At 36.4% G+C, this 27,372-nt stretch overlaps 2 protein-coding genes across 4 annotated transcripts in view; one reads left to right on the top strand and one right to left on the bottom strand.

Moving 5' to 3' along the window:
- Window positions 1–7,140, bottom strand: part of CEP57 (centrosomal protein 57) — a 34,491-nt gene extending 27,351 nt beyond the window's left edge. Inside the window, exon 1 of one of the 2 annotated variants that reach the window (XM_077779936.1) lies at window positions 6,872–7,140. In XM_077779936.1, the coding sequence (XP_077636062.1) occupies window positions 6,872–6,916 (45 nt within the window). In that variant the 5' untranslated portion in view covers window positions 6,917–7,140. The remainder of the gene's footprint in view (window positions 1–6,871) is intronic. The other variant, XM_077779935.1, reaches the window with a different exon arrangement.
- Window positions 7,141–7,829: 689 nt separating this feature from the next.
- On the top strand, window positions 7,830–25,451 carry FAM76B (family with sequence similarity 76 member B). Of its 2 annotated transcripts, none has more exons than XM_077779941.1 (10): window positions 7,830–8,218; window positions 9,023–9,087; window positions 9,958–10,012; window positions 11,056–11,211; window positions 13,013–13,212; window positions 16,543–16,590; window positions 16,774–16,854; window positions 17,527–17,659; window positions 20,460–20,561; window positions 25,166–25,451. In XM_077779941.1, the coding sequence occupies exons 1-10, from the start codon at window positions 8,132–8,134 to the stop codon at window positions 25,253–25,255; spliced, it is 1,017 nt and encodes a 338-aa protein (XP_077636067.1). In that variant the 5' UTR covers window positions 7,830–8,131; the 3' UTR covers window positions 25,256–25,451. The 2 variants fall into 2 exon arrangements, with proteins under 2 accessions (XP_077636067.1, XP_077636066.1); XM_077779940.1 differs by having other exon boundaries at window positions 17,524–17,659.
- The last annotated feature ends 1,921 nt before the right edge of the window (window positions 25,452–27,372 follow it).

Below are 27,372 nucleotides of genomic sequence, written 5' to 3'. Positions count from 1 at the left end.
TTCTACTGACTAGGATATATTACAGCGTAAGAATACAAAGCAAACCAGCAAGGAAAAGATGCATGGGGGTGATATGTGTAAGATATCAGGTACAAGCTTTCAAAATTCCTCTCTAGGTGGAGTCATACAGGATGTGCTTAATTCCTCTAGCACAACAGCATCACAACAGTAACAACTTTTGGAAAGTGTTGTCTACCCAGAGAGCTCCTTAGACTCAGTGGCCAAAGTTTTCACTGGGAGTTGGTCACATTCCTAACTCTCAGCTAGAAAGCCAGTGTTCAACATAAACCATATTGTTTGTACAGTTTAGGCACAGTGAGGCACTCTTGTCATTGAGGTTAAAGTTTTATATCAGTGTAGGAAATGGTTTACCATTTTAGTCTGCAGTTGCCTAACAAAGAGCTAACCTTGCAAACAAGCCTTTCTAAAGATAACAACAGTCATCTGAGATGATGAAAGATTTCAAGTGAATTCTTGTTTTCAGTGCCACAGGCCACCCAATGATGAGTACCTGAGCACTACTGAAGGCCAAAAGATCTTTCAAGCAGAGTATTTATACTCCCCCCACCAACTATACATAAAATATATACATATGCAAAACAAAAACAATCCACAAACCTCAAATTTGCATCGTACTTCACACTTTACATTTTCATTATCTGAGTTGTTCCCCACAACCATCCTGACAAGAAAGCATCTCCACTTTGAAATTGTGAAAACTGTATTTGGGATTTATTTTCAGAACACTGAACATAGTATCTTAGATTTGTCAGCACATTGTTTTTTCAAAGCATATTCATATTGTCCTTCGTTATTACAAGAACCTCGTGAAGGAAGCATAGCAAATATTATTGTCCCAATTTTGTAGCTGAAAAAAAACAGAGGCTAAGAAAACTTAAGCCATTTTCTTAATTAAGGTCTCATAATTACTAAGGAGCCCAAGTCTAACTCCTAATCAGCACTTCTCCCAAAACCCCAAGCACTCAATAAATATTTTCCAACCAAAATGATATGATCCTAAGAAAAACTTTCAGGTCAGGATTAGAGGCAAAATGTTTAACCTGACCACTTTCTTCCTTGGCAACTTTAGTTCTTACTTAGAAACACTTATGATTTCTAAGTGATTTCTAAACACTTATGATAAATCCAAGTATTTATTGGACATCTCTGTCTGCCTAATTAAGTATGAGGATGGTAAAAAAAAAAATGTGTATTATTTGCCTTCTTTTCAAATGGAATGTGCAACATGGCTGGAAGACATCAGGTACATAAAAATTTGAATACAATTTAGCAAACCATACTCAACTACATAGAAAAGATAAGACAGTATAATCAAAGTGGGGTTATTTCAGGAATGCAAGACTGGGTTAACTTTAGAACATCTGTCATGTTAAAGTGAAAATCCATTTTAACAAATGCAAAAAAGCAATCATTAAAATTCACTATCCAGACATTATTAAAGAATTATTTTCTTATAGCAGTAAAGAAATTAACAAAAGATCATGGCAATATATTTAATGGTATAAGACTTAAATCATTCCTTTTAAATTCAGGAACAAGGTAAAAGTATCTGCAAGACAACTTCTAATCAATGTTGTGCTGCATTTTGTAGCCTGCATATTAAGATAGTGAAAGGAAATAACCGATGTTAAGATTGAAAATGAAGAATCAAAATTTCACAATTATCATTCAAATAGAAAATACCAAAGAATCTTCAATTATTAGAATTAATTAGAGTTTAGGGGTTCCTGGGTGGCTCAGTCAGTTAAGCGTCCAACTGTTGGTTTTGGCTCAGTTCCATGATCTCACGGTTTTGTGGGTTCAAGCCTCACATCACGCTGTGCGTGGACACTGTGAAGACTGCTTGGGATTCTCTTTCTCTCTCTCTCTCTCCCCTCCCTCCTTTCCGAACCCCCTCCCCCACATTCACACTGTCCCTATCTCTCTCAGAAATAAACTTAGAAAAATTTTTAAAAAAAGAATTCGAGTTTAGAAAAAGTGGCTGAGTAAAATTAATATGAAAGGAATGAATACTAATTCTACATACCAGTTATAAAATGCAATTTATGAAAATATATTTAAAAACAAACTAAAAATAAATTTAATAAATGATTCACAAGACTTGAAATCATAAAACTTTACTGTAAAGTGTTAAAGATAAAAAAAAACCTGGAGTAACAGGGTATGTTCAGATAGAAGACTCATTATTTTAAAAGCATCAGTTATTCCCAAATTGAGCCTGAAATTCAATGCAACTTCAATTGAAATTCCAATGGCAGATTTTATAATTTCTATTTAAGAATTCAAAGGGCCAAGAATTGCTAACATTTTTCCTGAAAGAACAAGGAAGACAAGCACTCTCTCAGACAAATTGAAAGGAGAATGATTAAGACAGTGAGAGACAAATATAACACTGGAACAAAGAGCCCACTGAAACATACACACACATATGGAAATCAATATATTGATAGCTAGAAATGTAAACCACTGGGTAAAAGGTAAGTCTAACAAGTAATTTTGGAGCAACTGTGGATCTCAAGTAGGAACATTAAACTGGGTCCCTGCCTCACAAACTAATTTCAAGCAAACTAAGGACTTAAAAGGCCCCACTTCAAAACTTGTAGAGAAAAATATGTAAGAACGTCATTAACATCATTAATGACATAGGATATAAGAATTTCTTAATCAATAAGTACTAAACATAAAAAGACTAATACATTTTATCCCATGAACATTAAAAACTTCCATCAAAAGGTATCTTAAAAAGACAAGCCAAAGAGTAATTAAAATTCAGCTAACAGATGATGATTAACATCTAGAATACATAAAGAATGACTATGAATCAATAGGAAAAGACAGACCAACTAAAAACAGGCAAAACACACAAGCAGGCATTTCATGGAAGGAAAAAATAAACATCAAAAACTAGTAAAGTTATGAAAAAATAAAAAGTGCATCTTATCTTCATCATTGATCAGAGGAGCACAGGTGAGAACAGGATAGCATTTCACACTCCTCTTGGCAAAAATTCAAAAGTGAGACAATACCACCTGTTCAAAAGGATGTGGATTAAAGGTGACTGTTGGTGGGAACATACTGGTACAACTGCTTTGGAAAACAATTCAGCATTACCAAATAAAGCCAAAGATGCACCTTCTACGACCTGCAATTTCAATCACAGGAAATGTGCCGAGCTATTTTTTTCTCTCCCTCCTCTCTTTTTAAAAAACTGATTATGTCAAGTCACTAAACATATTCCACCATCCACCACCAAGTTATAACCCACAGCTCAACTTGCAGTTTGAAAACGACTGCTGTCCCTCTCAAACATTTTGGGTTTAGGGACCCCTTCACACTCTTAAAAATTACTTAAGAACCCAAAGACCTTTGTTCGTGTGGGTTATGCCTAAATGTTAAGATACTAATTTAAAAACAATATACTCATGATGTTACCATAAATATAATTTTTAATGAAAAATAACTATCATCCACAAACTTTAATGAAAAAATATTTTTATAAATTTCTCTAATTCTTAACTTAAAAGAAGCCTGCTGGATTCCTACATTTGCTTCTGCATTCACTCTGCTAGATATGTTAATTTGGCTGATGTTTTAAGAAAATCTGGTCTCCCACAAAGTGGCTGGGTAAGGAAAGTAATTGTAGACCCCCATGGTGGGACGTAGGGACCTCCCAAAGATCTTCTGATCATGCGTTAAAAACTGCTGCTCTAGAGAAATCGTTGCACTTGTGGAACATATGGGAAGGATCACAAGCGAACGGTTTTTGAATTGTTGGCAAACTCGTGAACAAACTGGCTCTGTGATGTACCAGCTGAGTAATCTTAACCTCTCTGTTCCTCATTCAAAAATGGAAATACTAAAGACTTAATATATGAAAAGCACTTAAAATCACACCTGCCAATTAATGCTATATAAGTTTATTTTATTATAATCTCAAAATGTATAGTGGTGGTGTATATGTGAGACAAAAGCTGGAAGATGTAAAAAGGAACTTAAAGGTATTTATTTTATCATTCTCCAAAGTAAATGTTTTATATATTCAATATTATAAAAACCTATGTTATATTCATAAAACTTTTAAGAGAAAAAAAGAGTTAAAGGGCCTGGCTAAAATGCCAAAGACCAGTTAGGGAGATTAGCTTATTAAGTCCCAAGTTACATGTAGAGTTCTGACTACGGTTACAGGGAAAATAAAAAAGGAGTGACAGGAAAGACATTCTTCTATTTCAACATTATGCTGCCTATACTTTTACTGAAAATCGCTGTGCCCAATCAAAGTTGCTTTCCTGAGGCAGCCACTAGCAAAATGATACACAGCAATCACTCAGTAAAAGTTACCTGCTGTTGTTACTCTGCTTGCTGCTGTTGCAAAATATACTTAACAAAACGATCTGAATGTATCACTTGCATCCATCTTGTTCACATTTGAGATTTACATGGTAGCTGCTTCCAAAAGAATGCTATTTGTGAATGTATCTGGTAAAAATCCTTGCCTAGTAAAAGCACCTCTATTGGGCACTACTAGCTAGCTCCAAGCTGGGTTTATCAGTGATGAATATATATGAATTTTTTTTAATTTTTTATAGTTTATTTATTTTTGAGACAGAGAAAGACAGAACATGAGTGGGGGAGGGGCAGAGAGAGCGAGAGACAGACAGACAGACTGACTCCAGGCTCTGAGCTAGCTGTCAGCACAGAGCCCCACACGGCGCTTGAACCCATGAACCAGAGATCATGCCCTGAGCCGAATTCGGACACTTAACTGACTGAGCCACCCAGGCGCCCCTATATGAATTATTAATACTCACAACTCTAAAATCTGAATGAGTAGTCTCTGAGTTTATGCCGTAGTTTTAAAAGGTGTTTTTGTGTTGTCTTATTTCATGATCAGCTGTTTCTTAAGCTAAAATGCTTTTTAAGTTTTGTTGTAAATGCCAGCCTTATTTGACAGGACAATTAAAGTGTCTACGCAGGGCCATTTCTTACACACTGACAAACTAAATTTAGTCATTTTTTTGTTTTGAGACACTGCGATGTAGCAAGGCAAATTGAGAAGGTTGTTACACTTTGACTTCCAAATGTCCTAGATATTTGAAACCTGTATTACTGATATTTAGAATCTACCTAAAGCTGAGCTTAGCATTTAAAAATATATGTGCTTTCCTACTGAACATTCCCTTAAATTTACGTCCAGGCTACCTGAAGGGCTAAGGTACATCCTAGTACCCTTGCACAGCTAGATGGACTTGGCAGACTACAGCTCCACTAACATTTATAGGAGTATGTCTTGCTCAGTCTAAGTTTTGAAAGCAGTGAAAAGCCTTCTTCTCCCAATTAAATTTAATTAATTACAACTCCTATATCTTATTCAACTACTTACAGATACTTCCTTCTAATAGTTCCTCTTTTCTCTATTCCCTTTCACTGACCTAATTCCCGAATAAACTCTAAGTGCTTCATTCATTCCTTCTCCTTGAGCTTCCCTGACCACTCTGCAAACGGGCTACTCCCATTCTGCTAAAACTCTTAAGTTAGACCCGATATCACAAATCTTAAGTCACCAGAAGGTGAAACTGAGCAAAACTCGTCTTCCCCAAACTAACTCTGCTCTTCGTGCTCCCTAAACTACGCCCCCCGCCCAGCGTCTATGACATAACTTTACCCTGACAACCTTCCGTTTTCTTCCCTATCCCTCTTTTCTCATGTTTTTACCCACTTCCACAATTCGTGCAACCCAAATCTACCTCCACACGACCTCTGCTCATTCCAAATCAGTTTCCCAGAAAGCTCCTGTTGCCTTGGCACATACTCAGAAATGCCCGAGGTGCCTTTTTCTTCCGTTCAGTTCTGGTGACAGGCATTTACACTTCCCTCCCCAGCCAGCTAGCCAGCTCCATCTTCCCTACTAGGAAACCCGTTTCTAGCCTCTCCCAGGCGCTGCCAACCACTCTGGCCCAGGTTCTTCCAGTATAGCAGCATTTCTTAAACAGAACTGGGGAACAACCCAGTTACATGTCGTTTCTCTGCAGTGTCTGCTGCTTCGGAGCAGGGAGTCCATCCTATCCACCTGTGTCACCTCAGCGCCTGCAAGTCCGCCAGGCACTCAGCAGTAGCTAACTGAAGACACAAGGGCTCTCCCCGGAGCCCCCTCGCCTTCTCTGCCTATTCCCAGTGCCGCGGAGGCCCAAACGCTTTGCATTCGACACTCCAACTCGACAAATAATAGTGACTGAACAGGCTGGTGGCCCTTGTGGAGACGAGAACTGTATTAAGGTTCCGCTTCCCCCGTCGCCTCCCTAAAACGGCGCGTCCACGTTGCAAAGTAATACTGGCGGCCCGAAGCGCGCGCTCTGGGTAGGACAGGCGACCGCAAAGCTACCGGGAATACACGAGGGGAGGCACTGCAGGCACGGGAATCAGCACCAGGAGCAACGAGTAAGCACCTGAGACTGCGGACTGGGCCGCAGCTGCCAAAGAAGCCGACCCGTGCGCCTACCTGGTCTCGGAGTTTCCAGAAGGGGCCGTTACACCCACGTGACCAAAGCCGCACCGTTTTCGCAAGGCCAGGGCGCGGGTAGCCATCCCAGCGAATCCTGGCAATGTTCGGCAACCTGGGCTGCTAGGCCAGAAGGTGAGGGGAGCACAGGGATGGAGGCGGCCAGGCCTACTGCGACGTTAAGGAAGCAGCCTACACAGAGGAGCAGTGGAAGTCAGGGGAGCGCGGAGCGACCAGGCACCCCCGGCCGTTCCCCAGGACGGGAGGAGACTCTGGGCCGAGAGCACTCCGGAGGGTGAGGGAAAGCAGAGAGGCGCCAGGACCGAGCCTATTCGAACGTCAACCGCTTCTTACCGAGAACTGAGAACCAGAAGTCGCAGACACCGATGCTGCCGCCATCTTCCTGCCTTCCGAAAGGACCTCCGCAGCCCTGGGGGGATCCGGGTTCTCAAGCTCTTCCTCAAGATTCCAGAGCCGCCCACCAGGGGCGACCCTAAACCGAACCCCTGATGGAAGGGGCTGGTGCCGGATCTGGAAACCCCTGCGCACACCCCCACGGGGACGCCCACGCTCAGGGGTGCACACGAGAAAGGCAACAACGTCCTAACGGACGTCTTGAATAGCCAATCAAAAAAGCGGACGTCTTCCGGTAGTAGGAGCGAATCCGCCTCTTCCCCCGTGACGTCACAAGGTAGCTCGTATCGACCCTGCGGGGTCCGCGGATCCTGCCGGCTAACGGACCGCTCTGAGGGGAGTTTACGAAGGGGCTGCCCTCCTCGAGGAGGAAACGTGAGGCTGGGGTTTTGGTGTCTCCAGTGGCAACTGAATCAAATGACTGAAACAGAGTAAAAGCGAATACGAAATTCAAACACTCCATCAGTTTCTTTGGACTAAACGCCGGAGAGAGCGTGAGCCCTACTCAGAGTCGCCTCTCCAGGCGAAGTACTTAGCTTTTGACCAATAAAAAAAAGAATCAGGAGGGGATTTAATGGTTTGGTCCAATAGAAGTCAAGGGGGAAAAAGACTGGAGGCAGAGAGTAAACCTTCGTCAACGCTTGCCCAATTGGATTGGGGAGTTCTCACTCAAACCTGGGACTGGCTGCTACCTACAGACGCCTTGGGGCGGGGCGAGTTTGAAGCGGATTTCGCGCGCTGATAGCGACGGGCTGTCATTGGCCAGCAACTTCCTCCCTTTGTGGGAGCTCCCTGCGTACCCAGGGTTAGGGGTTGGGAGGAGCGATCGAGTGACGCGATAGCCTTCCCAGCCAATCAGAGATGGGGAAGGGAGGCCGAGAAGGAAGCGGATCCGCTGCCGCGCAGCTAAACCGCATCGAACTATCCTCTTCGTCTCCCTCCGCCGCTATAAGGGCCTAAGGAGGAGCGGCTGGGACGGCGTCACTGAGAGGGCTGGGGGCGGAAGTGGAGGCGGAGGGAGACAGTGTCGACCGCAGGCCCTTGGGTTCTCGCGCCGAGGCTCTGGTGGGCGCGAGGCAGGGGAGGGGGAGGAGGAGGAGCCCGCGGCCCGGGCGGCGGCAGCGGCGGCGCCCGAGTTCCCCGTAGGGCCCCGCCTCGGAGCGGGCGGCGGTGGAGGAGAGGAGGAGACTGAGGAGCAGGATGGCGGCCTCGGCCCTGTACGCCTGCACCAAGTGTACACAGCGCTACCCCTTCGAGGAGCTCTCCCAGGGCCAGCAGCTCTGCAAGGTCCCTGGGCGCNTTCCTCGGTCGGAGCCCGAGGGAGCTGGGTGCCCGCTGCACTGCAGCCCGGCTCTTTTCGCCGGCGCCTTGGGAGCTTGGAGCTCTCGCCTCCTCACCCGGGACCCCTTTATCCGAGGACCTGGGCATAGATGGGAAAGGCCCCCGAGAGGAAGACCAAATTTTGCCCTCTTCCAAGGCGTCCCAGGAGGGGGCCGGGCCCCAACAACATTCAGGGGTCTCAGGGGTGGGGCTGAGTGAAGGCAGCCACCTGTCTATGCCGCAGAGACCCTGGGGTGGAGATGTTTTCATCTCGGTTTTCTGCTTCGTCTGTCCTCTCCTTCCACCGGGAGGCAGGGGACGCTTTTTGCACTTTCTTGCTAGGAACCTGAAGCCGCAAAGCTGATGGCATCCTTCTTCCCTGTCCAGGAAAGCGAAGCGACTGGTTTGGGGACAGAATGCTCTATGATTTGGAGCTCCTCCCATCCCATTAAAGCCGGGATGCTGTCTGTGATCAACGGTGCAAAATATTAAGTAGTTCCACGTTTAACCAACCCTTGAAATCGGCCCTGACAGCTTTTTTAATTTATTTGTAGCGTACCCCTTACATCAAATAAAGACAAAGACACCTATGCCTTCTCTAAGGAAGTATGCTGTAATTGGCCACTTATATGATAAATCACTCAATTGTGTACGTTGGGGGACAGGTATTATTGATGTTTTAGACATTTGAGTAGGTTGTGTGGTAATTTTCTACCAGAAAAGTGAAATTTGGGACTTTGAGATAAATTCTCATATATTGTCTTATTACAGGAATGTCGGATTGCGCATCCTATTGTAAAATGTACTTACTGCAGATCAGAATTTCAACAAGAGAGGTTTGTATACCGAACAGTTTTTGATTGTTAAAGACAGCACTGTCTGTAAGGAGTACGTGGGGGTTGTAATCCCATATTCGTATTAAAGCATTCTTAAATAATGGTTTAGCTTAAATTTTAAGTTTTAAACCGTTTATATGTGGTGAGAGAGACCTTGTCGCCCAAAACTGGTCTTTTTGTCACCTAGACTTAAGTTTAGACATGAAGAAACAGAGAATAAATTATTGCATGGAAAATGTACAGCTTTGCTACCAAAAAAGCAAAAACAAACGTATACTATGAAGTTGTTAAAAAAGAAAAAGGCCAAAACATTAGTGGTGACATGGACCTGAGGAAAGGTCTGTGATATTACCAACCACCTTCCAAGGGTGAAATCTAGTAACTTGTTACCAGGAGAAGAATGCGACATACCTTTTAACAGGGTGATTCCTGTTAAAGAACGGGGGCACAGACAAGAGAGTAGCCTAAGGAGAAGAACAAATAGTTTCTTCACATGTAGCTACTGGCATCATCCTAGTCGACCAAACCCTGAGGAAGGTTAGCAGGCACGGAGATGTATGCTGTCTGTAAACAGTGGCAAATGTGAAGATTTTGGAACTACATAGAAAACATAAGGGTTTGGGGGGTTTTTTTGGTTTTGTTTTCTATGCCAAAAAATAAAAATGTATAAAAACATTTGTCTAAAGTTAATGAAAAAGAGTGAATTTGGTTAATGCACATCCCTGAAAAGATCCTTGGTCTATCTTAGAGTAAGTTTTAAGAACTACTAACGCAAACAGTCAAATCCGAACTATATTTGCTTTAGTCTGGCGGTGTATTAATTACCTCAGCTATGTAAATTTGCTCATCTATCTTCAATTTCCTTTTCAGCAAAACTAATACAATTTGTAAGAAGTGTGCTCAAAATGTGAAACAATTTGGCACGGTAAGTATGTCTTACATTTTTATTTTTACTGTTACTAGTCAGTTTTTCACAAAGATGGACTTTGTAAAAAAAAAAATATGTATTGCTGTGTCCTTAAATATTCAACACATTAAAATATTTCAGGAAAGAAGTTTTCTGTAGACAGTCTGATTGGAAGATAACAACATAATAAAGACATTTTATGTGCATGTGTATATTGAATTTCAGTGTGAAATTTATGATTTTATTATGTAAAGACTCAAACACAGAAAACAAACTTTTCCTTATGGAGAACCTACTTATCCAAAGTTTGCATAATCACACTTTTGTCCTGTCTTCAGAACCTCTGACAGTTTTTATGTAACAGCACAATTAAGCATTTATTCACAAATGTCTTGACATTATTCTAGAAAAAAAAATTTTTGCATGTATATTACAGTCATTAGTATAGTACGATTGTGCTTAGTCAAAGTGCTGGCCTTAAGGTTCTGTAAAATCCTGAATTGTCTTTTGAGTATCAAAGAAAATCAAGGTATGTTTGTTGTAATTTAGATTGAATATGGTTGTGTTGGTTCTTAAGTTGAAAGTTCACATATAATGTATATTCGTTTCATCGTCTATACCTGTACATGATGAAGTTGTTAAATTTTTTTTTAATAAATGAAACTGTAATTAAGCTAACCAAGATATTGAATTAGTTCATGCTCCTACATACTGGATATATGAAACTTTTGTATTAATGTGTACCTTTTTAAGTCTTTGAGAGCTTTTTTACATGTAGCTTTTACAACATACTATCCAATAATAAATACATTTTCCATGATTTTATTGAACTATTCAATAGAGTTAACAAAAAGTTGCATGAGTCTAGAAACAAATGTTCATAAATAAATAGGGAACGTGATAAATGTGAAATATGAGAGAGCAACATACTTGACAGAAAATTTTTTTTACCTATTTCCTTAATTAATCTGAGAAATATGTCTGTACATGGGTATATATTTTACTGGGTAAATTTTTAATGTTTTTCAATGTCTCAGTTAAAATGTCTATCTCTTTTTCAGCCTAAGCCTTGTCAGTACTGTAACATAATTGCAGCATTTATTGGTACAAAGTGTCAGCGTTGTACAAATTCAGAAAAAAAATACGGACCACCTCAGACCTGTGAACAGTGCAAACAACAGTGTGCTTTTGATCGAAAGGAAGAAGGAAGAAGAAAGGTATTTATGTTATGATATCTTCTGGGAATTAAATGAAACACCACACAGGTTGGAAGTTATTGTGATGAATACACCAATACCTGATGTATCCTTTGGGTCCCTGTAAATAAGTAGCTAGATGGAAGTGCGAGGACAGTGCATTTTCTCCTTGTTTGCATCACATACAGATTCATGTTGATTCGTTGAGATTAGTATATTTAAAAAAATATTCTGTGATGGCTATTCTGTACTTTTTGGTTATCCCACTTTTGTTCAGAATTACCAGTTGCTTTTAAATCCTTTTAGTTACTTACCTTTTGCTGGTTACTTGAAATTGCTGATGTGAAAAAAATACCTGATGGCACATTAACACGTGTAATTCAAAGTTAGTCTTGTGCCTTTTGATTCGGGGCTTATGTTTTCAACCATTGTTTGTTTTTCTCTACCTGCAGTGACTTAAAAAGTGTATGTATGCCTGTGGCATTCCTCTGCTGATCAGCATTCACACAGGCCTCCTGTTGTCTGTCAGTTTCAGTTGATTTGGAGGATGTCTCTTTGAGAAGCTCCCCCAGGTTCCTCCACAGCAGTATATGTACCCTAGTTGTAAGACGTGTCCCTCCACTTCTTTTGTGAACAAGTAGAAGAAAGAAAATCCTATTTTTATAGGTTTAGTCCTAATTTTGGAAAGAAGTCTCTTTCTCTCCCCCTTGACACGTGTACAGTTGATCCTCATTATTCGTGGTAGTTAGGTTCTCTAAAGTTCGGCGAACACTGAATTAGCAAATATTGAACTATTGCTCCTAAGGGGACAGTACAGGATTAGGTTCTTGCTTCTGGTCACAATGTGATTAGTCGATCAATACTTAATCTTGTTTTGTGGATACTTCTCTTCAAAGGTATCTTACTTGATATAAACTGTTGTTTGATTAAATTGAAGTCATGGCAGACGGCATTATATGCCTGAATGGAATTTATCCAAGATGTGTATTTTCTACATAAGGTACATCACAGCATTCTTACGCTAAAGAGCACTGTACATCACTTCAACACTACACTTGGGGATCATTGTAAGCAGTGGAATCACCAATAGAAAGCACAAATGCAGAAAACATGGCACTAGATAGGCCGTGAAAGGGGCACCTGTTTATGGTATAAGAACTGAAAGAGGAAGGCAGCAGTGTCACCTTCTTAAACCTCAGCAGAGAACATTTACTGTCTGGCTACAAAAATTTCTTGCTGCTATGTTTATGTTCATGAATGATCACAGAAGCACTGTAAGTTGGTTGGGGGGTTACAGATAAGTTTTAGCAAGTGGTGAATTTGCAAATAGGAAACCTGCAAATAATGAGAATCAACTGTATGTCATTTAAGCTCTCCTTGTTTTTAAAACTAACAGTTTTCACTGTGGTGGGAACTACTTTGTCATTTTAGTAATTACACAGTGATTTAAGAATTCAGGCCAATCCTTAGGTTTAGATCTTTGAAGTATATCATCAATTTATGTTTTTTCCTTGTAATAAGAAAACAATTTTCTCCAAATTAAAAAATGTCCCAAAGTTAATGGAGATCCATATATCATCCTCACCAATTTTATGATATGCCAAACAGGGATTTTCTGAAGTTTCAGTGAAATCTAATTTTATTTCCATTTTGTAACAATCTCAGTGTGTGTGTGTGTGTGTGTGTGTGTGTGTGTGTGTGACAGAGATAGTGAGAGCGTGATTGTACACACACTAGAAACTGGATAGTTTATCTTGCCTGCTTTCACTTATACTCAGTTAAGAGGTATGTTTAATGTAATACAAATATTTTCTTTAAAAAGGTTGATGGAAAGTTATTATGCTGGCTCTGTACTTTATCATACAAGAGAGTTTTACAGAAGACAAAAGAACAGAGGAAGAGCCTGGGATCTTCACATTCAAACTCATCTTCTTCATCTCTTACTGAGAAAGACCAGCATCATTCAAAACATCATCACCACCATCATCACCATCACCATCGTCACAGCAGTAGCCATCACAAGTAAGTACCTTGAAGTCATATTTTCTAAAATCCTCTTGGCATTTTAATGACCTCTATGAGTGTTTAACTTTTTGCAGATACTAGTTTACATTGTACATAGTAAGCTTTTTTGAGTCTAGGGCTTTTTCCCGACTCTATTTAGTGTACAGGCACACCTCGTTTTATTACATTTTCCTTTATTGTGTTTCATAGATACTGTGTTTTTTACTAATTGAGAGGTTGTGATAACCCCTCATTGAGCAAGTCTCTGGGCACCATTTTCCAACAGCATTTACTCCATTTGTCTGTGACACATTTTGGTAATTTTCACAGTATTTCAAATTTTTTCCTTTTTATCTGGTGATCTGTGATTAGTGATTCGTGACTTGCTGACGACTCGGATGGCATTAGTATTTTTTAGCAATAATTTAAAGTTTATGTATTGTTTTAGATGTAATGCTATTGCTCACTTACTAGACTATAGTATGGTATAAATGTAAGTTCTGTGCACTGGGAAACAAAAAGTTTTATTTGACTTTATTGCAATATTCTTTTTATTGCATGGTCTAGAACAGAACCCACAATACCTTTGAGGTAAGCCTGTATAAAATTATACACAGGAGTGTGTTTAGCTCTTTACCATAAAAAAGATAGAGCATTTAAGGAATTATTATATAAAATTATGATTATTTGAAGTTAGAATACAAGTACATCAGAGTTAGTTAATTCTTCTTTGGTTTATGTTATAAAAGGCCTCAAATATTCTTTTTTTGTTTAAGTAATTATTAGGATTTTACTTGTAAAAATTATTTTTACAGTTATAAATACAAGTCACAGTCACATGGAGTTATGTTTATCAGTTATCATTAATTTGTAATTTGTTTTAATTAAATCAGAGACTAGGAGATATACATTCAGTGTTTTTGCAGAACAGATTAAAAGACTGTCACTTGTGATCATAATAGAAGCATTCTAAATTCTGAAGGTTCCAAAAGTATGTGAAAAATAATCTTTTAAACTAGTAGTACTTTGCTCTCTTTTAAAACACATAGGCAGGAATTCCATTCAAATATTAACAACTACTTGATTTTTAAAGTGCCTTAGGAGGAAAACATTATATAGTAGTAGTATGTGTGTAGTATAAAGTTGTTTTGACTGTGGTTTTAGTCTTCATGGAAAAATCAAGAATATTAAAGCATAAATTAAGTACAAATTAAAATGGAGAAAAGAGGGACATGATAACCAGTTTTCAGAAGAATTTATTTTTCACCAGAATTCTCTGTGAGTCTCTAAAGGTCTAGATAGGTAAAACATAAATTCATTTACAGAAAAATTGATGCCTACAATGTTAACATGTATTATATTTTTAGAGTATAATATAGTTCTGTCTAATTAACAAGATTGGATTCTAAATTGTTACGGGGTTTTATTGAGGTATTGATGTTTACTTCAGTGAAATTTTCCCCACTTTTCTTACCCTGTCGTCGTGCTTTCTGGATGCCACAATAGTGGAGTGGGCAGTGACTTCTAATCTGGCTATTCTGAAGAAAACTTCTGGTGTTTCTGTCAGAATATTCCAGGGAACAAAAGGAACATTCATCTTGTTTCTGCTTTTTTAAGAAAACATATGGCAAAATAACTAACATAATGGCATCTGTCAGACCTACTCCTAAAACTCAACTGAAGCATTCCTTTTCTCTATACATTTTTCTTAGCATGTGATAGGACACACTTTGAGTATGTTTATGAAGATCACATTCTGTGCAGTGACTTCATCTTTTGAAAGAATAACAGGTTTCAAAAGTAAAGGGAACAAAGATAGTGTTGACCTTACTTTTTTTTTTTTCCTTTCTACTGTTTTGTATTTGATGGACATAGACTATTTGATGAGTAGACAGTTTGTGAGGTCCTATTTTAAGTTCACTATATAGGAACGATTATGAGGAGCATACATATTGTGATATATAGTGATGGGTGGGGATAGAGGAGAGCAAAAACAGGTCAGTCTGGATCCAGGAATGGCCACCTCAGAAAACAAAGATGAGAATTCCACGTGTTTTTCTTAAATTATTATAAATGTGATTGTTCTCATGTTATTAATGTGATTGGAACATGCAAACTGTTCCACATCACGTTGAGATATGGTTAGTGCTATTAATGTGTGGTTATATGGCTTGCTGATGCTTATAATTAAATTTGTGAAAGAAATGGCAACTGAATTCCTCAGTAGGGTTGCCATTTATTGCCACAAATAGAGAGTAACTCAAGTTTATAGAATTACGACATTATTTTTCCAATTTGGTATTTATCTTATAACTGATTCCAAAGAACATAGTGTGACTTTTTTTTTTTACTTTTGCTTTAAAAACTTCTACAGCTACAATAGTGAGTTTTATATACAAATATATCTATGTATGTATTTTTACTTATTATATATACACTAGTACTGTGTGGAGTGCTTTTATGTCTGTAAACTGATTTAAGCCTCATACTCTTACAAGGTATATATCATACCCCTTTTACAGATAAGGGAACTAAGGCTCAGGAATTTTAAGTAACTGACAGAAAGTCCAGGTCTTCTCTAACACCTTATATTATATAAATATGTGGCATCTGATACATAGGAGATGCTCTGTACATGAATCAAACTAGGAATTAATGCAGGATTGGCTGATACACAAGTACAGGAGCAAAGCATGTAGGAGTCATAGTGAGTTATAAAGCAGTTATTAGTGTTATGGCATAATGGGAAAGAATTTGTAATACAGCATTTAATTGTAAGTAAAAGTAAAATCTGTTTTTACTGTGAAGTTTCTCAGTTTTTTCCAGCATGAGTCTTCAAGAGTACTGACCAGAGAAAGATCTAGAGAACTTTGGAAAGAGTTCTAAGGAAAACTAGGAAAGAAATAAATTGAGACATTTCTTGGTTCAAGTTGACACACTATTCTGAGCAACATGAGTTACTCCAAAGGAGAAATCCTCATATAGGATTATTAAGAAGGCCTTAACTTTAAAGAAGAAACATTTTCTGTCTGAGGTAGTAAGGGCAACCTAAGTATGAGGACTGTCCAACTTTATAATTGTAGAACCTTATCCTGGTGAAGAGAATTTAATCCCTATCACTATACCTTTGTTAAAGAACTTAAGATTGTTAGTACTTATTTGATTAGAACTTCTCTCACTAGAATTAGATTCATTCAACATATATTAGCTTAGTTTGAAAACTTAAATAGGTCTTTTCTGAATAAAACATTCTAAACCTGTGTAATTTGAGTCCATTGGGAAGAATGTTGTTAAGCGTAGATGTATTAAATGAATGTTGTTGTTAGTTGTCATTTATGTATTTTTCAGAATCAGCAATCTGAGTCCAGAACAAGAGCAGGGACTGTGGAAACAGAGGTAAATATGTTAACATATTTTCTGAAGCACTTATTTTCTTTCTAACATGACCTCTCTTTAACTTTGTTACTTACACTTTTAAAAAAATCAATGATGTTTAGTAATATTTTAGAGGAAGAAGAATTGTCATGTGGTGCCTCTGCCCTTTTTACTCTAATTATTCTTGTTAATGTTTGGTTTCAGCCATAAATCCTCTGCAGCAATTCAGAATGAAACTCCAAAGAAAAAGCCCAAATTGGAATCTAAGCCATCTAACGGAGATAGGTAAAAATGAATTCCTTTAGCGCTATGAAAATTCAAGTTAGTTGAACAGTTATGGTTGATTGCCAGCTATTACTAGGTAAAAGAATAGAAACATGTATCTTCTACATTGACTTTTTGGAGTCACCTAAAAGAGTAACCATAATCCGCTTAAAAATTTTTATTTAATTTTGGCAATAAGCAAGTGGCACTGAACTGTTGTTCTCTTTGGGGAATAAATTTGGGTTTTGAAAAAATTAAAAAATGAAAACAGATTTGAATAGAATAGAACATTCTCTTTATCTTAATTATTCTTCAGTGAAACACAAATCTAATGTGATATTTTAAACTGACCTGCTTGGAAAATGTATTTAAATTTAAAGTATTATGAGCGTGAGTTTGTTTTAGTTCATTAGCCAAAAGTTTGCTGATGTTACTGTACAAATTGGCTGCCTATTGCTTTACACTAGAAGTATTGACCCCCTAAAAGCTAATACTGAATTATATTTCTGCAGGTGTATGTAATGTGTGCCATTAGTAAGGTAATTTGCCAGTTGCATCCATTTCTGTCAGGTACATATTTTTTTGCATTAGCCTTAAGGATGTTTGTGGAATTGTCTAATTTATGCAATTTGAACACCTGCTAATTTTCCTTCTACTTCATTTAACTGTGTTTTACTTTTTTCTTTTTAGTAGCTCTATAAATCAGTCAGCAGATAGTGGGGGAACAGACAATTTTGTCCTTATAAGTCAACTGAAAGAAGAAGTGATGTCACTTAAACGTCTCTTACAGCAGAGAGACCAGACCATTTTAGAAAAAGATAAAAAGGTAAGGACATGGTTCACTGAAGCCTGGTAAGATTTACATGTTGACTTTTGCTGGATAATTGCAGATTTTATTAGACTTTAATAATTTGGTAATGTTGTGCATGATTCTTACAAGACACATTACAGAAACCAAACTGGAACATAAGCCATCTAATGAAGATGGGTAAAAATGGTCTTTCAGAATTTTAGTTGTAAGAATTAACTGAGGGCTAATTAGAATTGTAATAACATTTGAACATTAGTTTTCAGTACACCTGTAGTTTAGAAATAGTCCTGATGTCTTAATTTGAAAATGACACGTGAATGGAATATTATGTGAAGTTTTATGATTTAACAGGATAATTGAGTCTTTGAAATACCAATTATGTACGTATCTCACTCCATATCAAATAACTCGTGAAAATTAGGCCACAGGGAATTTTCTGTGTGGTAGTCAGTGATTAGCATTAGGTGTCTAAGACCATTTTGTAGAAAGTAAGTACACTTTCTAGGACTTTGTTTATCAGTTAGATTAAGAATAGCAAATATTGGGGGCTCAGTCAGTTAAGTGTCCAACTTCGGCTCAGGTCATGATCTCACAGTTCTTGGGTTTGAGCCCCTCATCGGGTTCTGTGCTGACAGCCAGCTCAGAGCCTGGAGCCTGTTTCAGATTCTATGTCTCGCTGTCTCTCTGACCCTCCCCTGCTCACGCTGTCTCTCTCTCAGAAATAAATAAAACAATTGAAAAAAAAGAATAGCAAATATGTTGTCAGTTTAGTGAAAAGTTCTAATACTTTGTGTGTGAACTTGAACAGAACGCTTTCACATCTTCAGTGCTCAGTTTTTTTCATTGTAAAAATGGGAGTATTAATACCATCTCATGAGATGGTTGTTATGATTACATGAAAGTATGTAGTAGTAATAGCTCCTGCCACATGTTGAGTATTCATAGCTGCTGTTATTGATGTTGGGTCATCTTTGAGGACAGAACCTATTTTTGTACTTGTTTATAGTCTTAAACTATTTAGTTTGACTTATTTCAAACATCTTATGAAATAGGAAAACATTAAACACATTCCTTTTAAAATTATGAATAACACATAACTATAAATATGTGTGTGAATTATCAGTCTCTGAGTATCCATAGTTGCTTGAATCTGAGCTTTTTCTTTTGGCATTTTAGGTAAATTCAGTATATGAAATTTAGGATTGATGTAAGATAAAAAGATAGTTATGATTGCCTGATTTTTATGGTTCTTTTTAATTAACAAAATTTTTTGAATTATTGAGCTTTTATGAAAATTTATTTTATGCACAAAATTTTAGAGACATTGCTATTGCATAAAAAGTTATCTGTATTAATCTAGGTAACAGTTGAATAAAACAGTAAGTTGGCCATAAAACAATTCCAAACGAATTGTTAGATTTTTTTTTTTTCATGGCATGACTCTTCTGTGTTAGTGCAGTTTGTTGGAAGTTTTCTGCTTTTGTGAGCATTCCTTTTTTTAAAAAAAACACAAATGAGAAAAGAAATAATGATAGGAACATTATAAAGGAACATAATTCTAAGCCTAAAATAGCTACATATTTGCTATTTTTTCTTATAATATAAATGTAAGATAACCAAGGCATTTTCGTGAATTTATTTCACTTTATTCAGTGGCTTCTAGAGCTAGCCATGTACTAGATCATGAGGATTCAATGATGAATAAATAAATCAGACCTGATTCTTATCTTCCAGAAATTCATAATCTGAAGGCAACACACAGTGGAGTGACAAGAATAATTATCTTAGCTGATCTGATGTGAATTGACATTTCAGAACAGGAATTCCTTTGTAATGTAGAAAACAGAGAATTCAGTTATTCTTTGACTTTGGCAAAAGCAAGGGCTTTTATTCAGACAATAAGAATATAATACACCATGATTCCTTTTTCTTTTTGCTGTTCTACATCTTTGAGGTTACTGGCTACTGGGTAACTACAAAACAGAACCTTGCGGACCTTTAAAGCACATATAATGAAAACCATTTGAAAATAACCCAAAATTTTCTTCTCTATGAAGAAATAATGAAATGATATAATATGAACTTATTTTTCAGTTTGAGGTCATAAAGATTTTTTATTTTTATGTATGTCACTGATACTTAAGAAAAGAATGTATTTCCTCAGACCACTGACTTTTTTCTTACATTTGTCTAATTTAGCCAAAATTTTAAAGTAACCCTTTTCTTTCTCATTTCACGTTAGTTGTATTTCTGTACTTTGTTCTCCATTTTACTTCAAGTCTTAGGTGGTATTAGATACATAATTCTGGACATAAATTTTAAAGTAGAGGTAGTGTGCCTCGTGGTTGTTAAAATCATTCCTCTTTGTACTTCACCCGCTGTGAGACCTCCTTTTCTCATTAAAAGATTATTTTAACCTGAAACCACTTTTAACATTCAGTTTCCTTATGTATAGTGGGAAGTATGTTGTAATTGAAGCATTTCCCTCTGGTATTGGCTATTAAGCCTTCTTATTGGCATACTAGGTGCCAAACTCTACGTCCAGTGAAACCATCTTTAAATTGAAACAAAAAAGGCATCTTCTCAGAAGTTTTACTGACAGTTTGGTATTATCTTACCATTAAAATACACTGTAGTAGATAGAATTTTGTTTCACAAAATGAATTCCGAATAAGTTATAAGACTCAGGAAACTGCTAATATATTCCACTTCTGTTATGAATTGTGATGTTATAATGAAGTATGTTGAAAATGATGTGTTTCTGCTCATATATATTACACTTGCATATACATATATATGGCTGTTTATCTCTCAGCTAACTGAACTAAAGGCGGACTTTCAGTACCAAGAGTCAAATTTGAGAACAAAGATGAACAGTATGGAAAAAGCTCACAAAGAAACTGTGGAACAACTTCAGGTAAATAACATTTATGTAAATTGTTAGGCAAGGAGGGCTAACCTTGCTTACTAGTACTAGTCAGTAGTATTGTCTTAGACTGATATTGGTGTGCCTACTTTATGTGTATTTGGTGCTTTTTCAGCTTTGATTTTCACTTTATAATACTACTTAATCCTGCTTCCATTAAGTGTTATTGTTTGAAATCACCTGATAGGGGATTCAGTCTATTAATTCTGAAAACAACTGTCTGAAATTGATACGGAGTTTTCAGAGGAGGATACCAATGGAGTATGTTTAGTTGATCATTGGGTGACAGCAAAAAATTAAAAATTGGATTCGTGAAACTAAGGAGAAAATAAGGTCTTTAGTACATTGTATAAGCATTCTTCCCATTTCCTCCCAGATAGTGTAAGGTGGGCATACCAAACCAATTCTTAGGGACCTCAAGTGGAGGAAATTCATGCCACATGCAGTGATAAAAGGCAAAAGAGTGCACTTTAACCTTAGTCTTGTGATTTTCAAGGTGTTCAGTAGGATTCTGCTGTGTGCCGCAGCAGGCAGCCTCTAGTGATCTAGGCCAAGGGCAGCCTCCAAGATTACTGCAAAGTATACTCAGGAGGATTTTACTATATGTACAACTGAATGGTGAAGCCCAGGGTTCCCATAGTATCTGATGTCCAGCCTGCATAGATGGACAGTATCCAGCAGGGACATGGATTATTCCCTTATTTAAGCCTTTTCTCACCTAGCTGTCATAAATTTAGAAATCAGACCACACTAAATTAATTACATGTTCTGTTGATTTATACATTCTGACGTTTTGAGAATTCATCTTTGGGTAACAGGGTTTTTAAAGTTCACTAGCTTTAAGCTTTAAAAACATAGAGGATGTGTGCCAGCTCATAGACTGCAGACTTACTGGGAAAGTGCAGCTAGAGAAGGAAGGGATTAATACTGACCTGGGTTTTTAATCATTGTAGACTCAGGATATATGTGCTGTTCCTATCTTTTGGTTTGTATTCCTCATACTTCTTTAAAGGTAGCTTAAATTGAATAAAGTTGTAAAGTGGATTTAGGAAACTGCTGAAATTTGAGTTATAGTCTTAGTCTTAATGCTGATCTTACAAACAGTTTTAAAGGGAAACCTTGTGTGGAATCTGGCACATAGTAGGCACTCAGTTTGTTGAATGAGTGTTAATTTATGGAAATGTCCATCTGCCCTCTGTCCTGAAAAATTACCCATATGACTTGGGTTCTTGTACATTATCATCCACCAGCAAATATTTGCTTTATGATATTCTTATTTTTCTCATTCACTTATTAATGCTTAATGATTACCTGGCAACAGAATCTTCTGCATGATCTCTGATTTAATGTGGTGTAACCAAAACTCAAGTAAATCTAGAATTGAGGTAACAGAAAAACTGAGCAATACTTAAGGTTATGATAAAACTTAGTACTTCTCACTGTCCAAAATAGCAATCTGTTGTTTTATTTTATTACTGTAAGCACAGGGGACCTTCTCTTTGACATCTTAGCCTGATTGGTATCTTAAGGCTAAGTTTTCTTGGTCTGTAGCTGAGGTTTCATAGAATAGAATAGCAACTAATGTTTATATAGAAGTATGACATTTCTAACCTGACTTTACATAGGCTGTCTTATTTACTCTTTACAGTAACTTTGAGTTCCCATTTTATAGATGAAATGACGGTCATATAATTAATCAGAACTGACATAGAAACCTACATCTTCTGACTCAGATTAAACTATACTTTCTGCTGTGTTCCTACCACCTCAGGTCACTCAGGTTCTATTTCACCCTTGTTAGCAGACCACTTCCCTATATCTTTTGTGTTATTGCTGGAGACAATCTCTTATAGTTGTATGCCCTTTTACAAGTAGGGTTTTCTGCCTAGGTGTATAAACATAGTTAACTATTTTACTTATCTTTTTGTGATAAAAGACTGAACCCTGTAGCAGAAAACTTACTTTGTTCTAAAAGTTCTCAAAACATTTTTAACTATTAAAACTGGGATTTAATCTGAGCATCACAAGGTAAAATTATGCAGAAATTATGCAAAATACCAAAATATACAACCTAAGTTGTCTAAAACAAAAAACTAGCAAATAAAAAATTCTACCTTTTGTTTAGGAGCTAAGTTAATAAAGGGGGGGCAAGGGACTAAGATTTGAGTGCCTACTATGTATCGGCCTCTGTGTTAGGCTAAGTGTTGTATATATTTGATTAGTGCTTTCAACACCTCTTGGGGTAATGATGTTTCTGTTTTACATATGAGAAAATAACTGCAGGTTTTTGTAGCAAAAAGTCTTTCCTTTAGGCCAGTGTTTCTAAACATTTTTAGCTTAACTTATTAAGAGTCTTAAATGATTTTTTTCAGGGTGCATAATAAAGAAGTAATGTTAGGATAAAAATTTTAAGTGCATACATATTTAAGTATTGCATTATAAAGTATGTTTTTAATGTACCTAAGTTAGAATAATACACATTTGGGCTTGTCTCCATTTAACAACTGATGCACTGTTTATTTTTCTTAAAGGCTTTTTTCTTACATAATTTATCAGCAACTAAGTTTATTAGTGATGTGATTAGGAAACTGAATATATAAATGCAAAGTGAAAATTAGCTGCTAAACAATGAGAAGGAAAAACTGCTTTCAACACTTAATGTTCTTGTGTTTTATACTTAGAATATGAAAATTATAAACTCTTTGATTTTTGTGTTTGATGTTCTAATTGATGACTGAGAAAAGATAATTTGAATATTAACTTTTTAATGATTTGGTATGTCACTATAAAAGGTTTTGTATAAAGAAAACTTAGAGGTCTGATGGCAGTCTCTTTGAGGCACATGTACAAATGTATAATTTTTTTATGTCCTTCATTAATCTGTATTTTAAAATTTCTGTTAAGATTTGTTTTTAGCAAGAGTCTATTATAAGTTAAATAACATATAGCTAACAATAGAAAGAAAATAATTTAAAACTATTACATTGACGAAGACTGGTCACCCAAGTAATAAACCAGTTGATCATGAGTGTACTCACTTGACTCACCGCTAGCTACCAGACGTTCTCGTTATTTGTCCTCTGAATTTCTCAAACTGTTTAATTTTAAAGAGAAAACAAAACTCCTTTTAAATTCTTTATGATTTTCTAGATTTAAAATTGAAATTGAATTTGAAATTAGAACTCTTTTAATTACCACCTTATTTAACAACTGTTGGATAGAGAGAAATGCTGTATACGCAACCAAACAAAATGATTAGATTTGCAGATATGAAATCTATAAATATTTGCATTTGGAAGGAAATAGGTATTAATTGGGGAGAGTTTGGTTGAAGAAAGGTGGGGGAGACGAAGTTCAGAATTTGGAAAAGGTTTATGTTTCACGAAACGGGTTTAAGTTGGGCCACAGAGAGGGGGCAGGGTGTTCTCTTGCCCTACAGAGGCCAAAATGAGAGAAGACGAAGCTCCAGGGTTAAAAAGTATATCTAGATAATAAAGATTCCTGAGACTTGTGAAGGAAAATAAATGGTTTTCCTCCCTAAACTAGTGGAGACATTTTATTCTTGGGGCAGTTTTGTTCTTGGGGCAGTGCTCAGATTCCAGTCCATTGTCACACTCTCCACATTTGGACTCCGAAACTCTAAAGGTGTTTGATTATGAATGTATTTGTAGATATGGAGGGCCCTTACTATCTCTGTTTCACAGTCAAGAGATTGCACAGAGAGACAAAGACTGTCAGAACATGAAAATATTCACTTGAAGGTCGTCCCTCCTTACACATTCCTCCTCACTAAACACTGGTGATTGTCATAGTGCATTGCTTCAAGGACAGTGTTTTTGCCAGTGGTCGGTGGAACGTTTGCATGATGTGCACGAACAGTTCAGATCAAGGGCAGAGTGAAATTTTGAATCTTTAAAGAAAAATTTCAGCCTTTTCACAAATCTGAAAACAATGATGGTGTGTAAATGTTCAAATTACATCAAAGCCAGTACCAAATTACTGTTACGGCAATTAAACACTAATAAGATCAGAAAGGGTGCTTCAAAAAAAATTGTTTGAATAGCATTAAGTTGAGAAAGTCCCTTTGGCAAAGTGATAAAGAGTGAATATTTTTGCAAAAAGGACATTTGTGCTTATTCTATAAATAGATAAACGTCATCTGAAAAATTTTGTACATTTTTGGGGCAGTATTCCTCCCAAGTCATCACTTAAGTCATTAACTATAAAATTTATTTTCATAGTTTTCATTTAATGTTTTTAAGATAAGGAACCAAACATTTTTTACTTAATTAAAACTTGACCCTCTTTTAAATGGATTTCACTCTAAGTTGCCTTGTTTCTAACTGATTATATCTTTGGACAACAATTACTTTGACATTTACAAAGGGGGAGGTGATAAACCAATGTAGAATTTTCCTTCTCCGTATCCAGCATTAAAGAGAGGAACCTAAATATACCAACTATTTCATTTATCCTAATTGTTTCAATGAAATCTTCTTCTATAAGTGAAAAGAACAGCATTAAATAAGTAGTATTCTTCAGCATGACTTAATATTTCAAACCTTTTTCATCTTAAATGTTTTTTTCTCCTACAGGCCAAAAACAGAGAACTACTCAAACAGGTCGCAGCATTGTCAAAGGGTAAAAAGTTTGACAGAAGTGGAAGCGTACTAACATCCCCTTGAGAAAGTAGTTTTTCATGTAGTGTTTCTGCTGAAAATGTATATTTGAAAAACATTCTGTGAAGCCCTTAAATTCTGTGTAGTGGAGAAATATTTTTGCACACCAAATGAGTTGGCGTGTTTCCTATTCACTTTTGTAACTGATATACAGCATTTTTTAAGTTGTAAAACGTTCAAATAAAACTTCAACTGGCTTGAAGTTACTTTTTAATTATTTGATATCCAGGAACTTTTTTGCCAGCAATAGTATTAAACACTTGTAAAGGAGTGCATGAGTACTGCTCTTTATAAAATGCAACAGGCAATAATAGAGTAGATTACGGTTTTCAGAAGTCAGAGAAGCAGGGTTTTGGGTTGGTTTCGTTTTGTGTTTTACACTATGCTAATTTCAGATGAACAGTTTTCAATTTAGAAATACAAAAACTTTTAAACAAGGAAAATGGTGAACACTGGTTTTTTGGCAATTGTGTTTTTACTTTGCATCAACATATTTAGGAGAAAATCATGGTGCTTTTATTAAATGAACTTCAGAGTATATGTAAATATGTTTTTAAAAGTTACATCATTAACATTAGTAAACTAGAATTTTCATTATTCGTATAGGAATTAATGTTTATTGTACAGTATCCAAGGTAAAATGTGTTCTGTTTTGTACAAACTACTGTAGATTTTTACTTACAAGTGCCTTTTTGCCACCTAATGTTTTTATTTATAGGAATGCCGATCTTTTGTACATACGGTTTGTTTTAAAATCATGTTTAATAAATGTTTGTATATAAACAGATATGTACAGAAGCCTATTTCAAAAGGAAATCAGAGTTGTTAGTAAAATGTTTTGAGTTTGCATTAAGAACTGATAATGCATATAGACTCTAGATGATTTTGTGGTTTGTTTGTATGTGATATGAGAAGCTGTTGGTCACTGAATTCATTGAATTATGTAAAAATACTTCCCCAAAGATTTAATTTTAAGTCATTTGATAGAGTAATTTTATTTTTTATGTCCTATGGCTTCATGTTCATATCTTGCGAGTTACTTATTTTGCTTTCTTTTTGTTTTATAAAAGTTTTTTTAAAATTTATAATTTTTCTGCAGGGGTCCATATATCTGCTTTCCCTATAATATGTGGTTAAGTTAATATTTATGTACACCATACTTGATTTGTAAGTTTAAAGCAAATCTGGAAAAGTTTAAATAACTTAAATCAATCCATGATTATATTTGAGTAAATTGGAATCTACTGTAAGATACAGGCACTATTTATAAGAAAATTATATCAGAGTCTTTAAAATTGTCTATAAATGGTTAAGGTAGGTTGGGATAGGTTATGTAAAGTTATTGACTAATTATTTTCTGATCCAGTGGTTTTCAGCCTTTAATGGATTTGATCTCCTCGTTGATAAATGCCAGTTCAGACTTTTAGTTCAATTTTAAAACATCAGGCATTGCTAGATACACTGTATAGAGTGGAAGAGAGTTTCTTCTTAGGAATTTATGGGCAAGAATAAATTTGTTTTAAGTAAACTGTTATTAAATTTATTAGCTTTTAAGTTGTTTTTAAACAAGCAATGATTATGAATGTCAGGTCAAAGATCATCTCCTGGGAACACAGGATGATTATAACTGTTTTTAACATAACTGATGTTTTAGGAGATTATTCCTATAGCTTGTTGTTATACATTGATACCAAATAATTCTTTGTCCAGTTTGAAAACGTATAATCTAGGGTAATTTTGAAGTAATAGAAAAGATTGAATCAGTCGGACTTGGAAACTTAAACCAGTTTATTTTTATGAGCTCTTCGTGCAATAATCTTCCTAAATTTAGTACTCTCAAAATGGTGGATAATGCCTTCTTAACACAGATTTTAATGTTTGCAGGATTTGCTAAATTCATAAGATAGTCATTACCTTTCTTTAAAATTTATAATGTTTTATATTCTGGTTTCATAGCCATTTATCTCCACAGTGGTCATTATGATTTTAAAATAAACTATGTAATTCTTATAACTTGTTGGAGCTGCTACTAAAAAAAAGCAAGGTGCCCCTTCCCCCTTTTTTACAAAACAGATTAAAAATTGAAAACCAGTTTAAATAATTAAGCTTTGTAAATTCCAAGG

The sequence above is a fragment of the Crocuta crocuta genome, unplaced genomic scaffold (genome assembly GCF_008692635.1).
Source record: "Crocuta crocuta isolate KB4526 unplaced genomic scaffold, BGI_CrCroc_1.0 scaffold98, whole genome shotgun sequence".
NCBI classification, from domain to species: Eukaryota; Metazoa; Chordata; class Mammalia; order Carnivora; family Hyaenidae; genus Crocuta; species Crocuta crocuta.
This window is presented reverse-complemented; position numbering and strand designations above follow the sequence as displayed.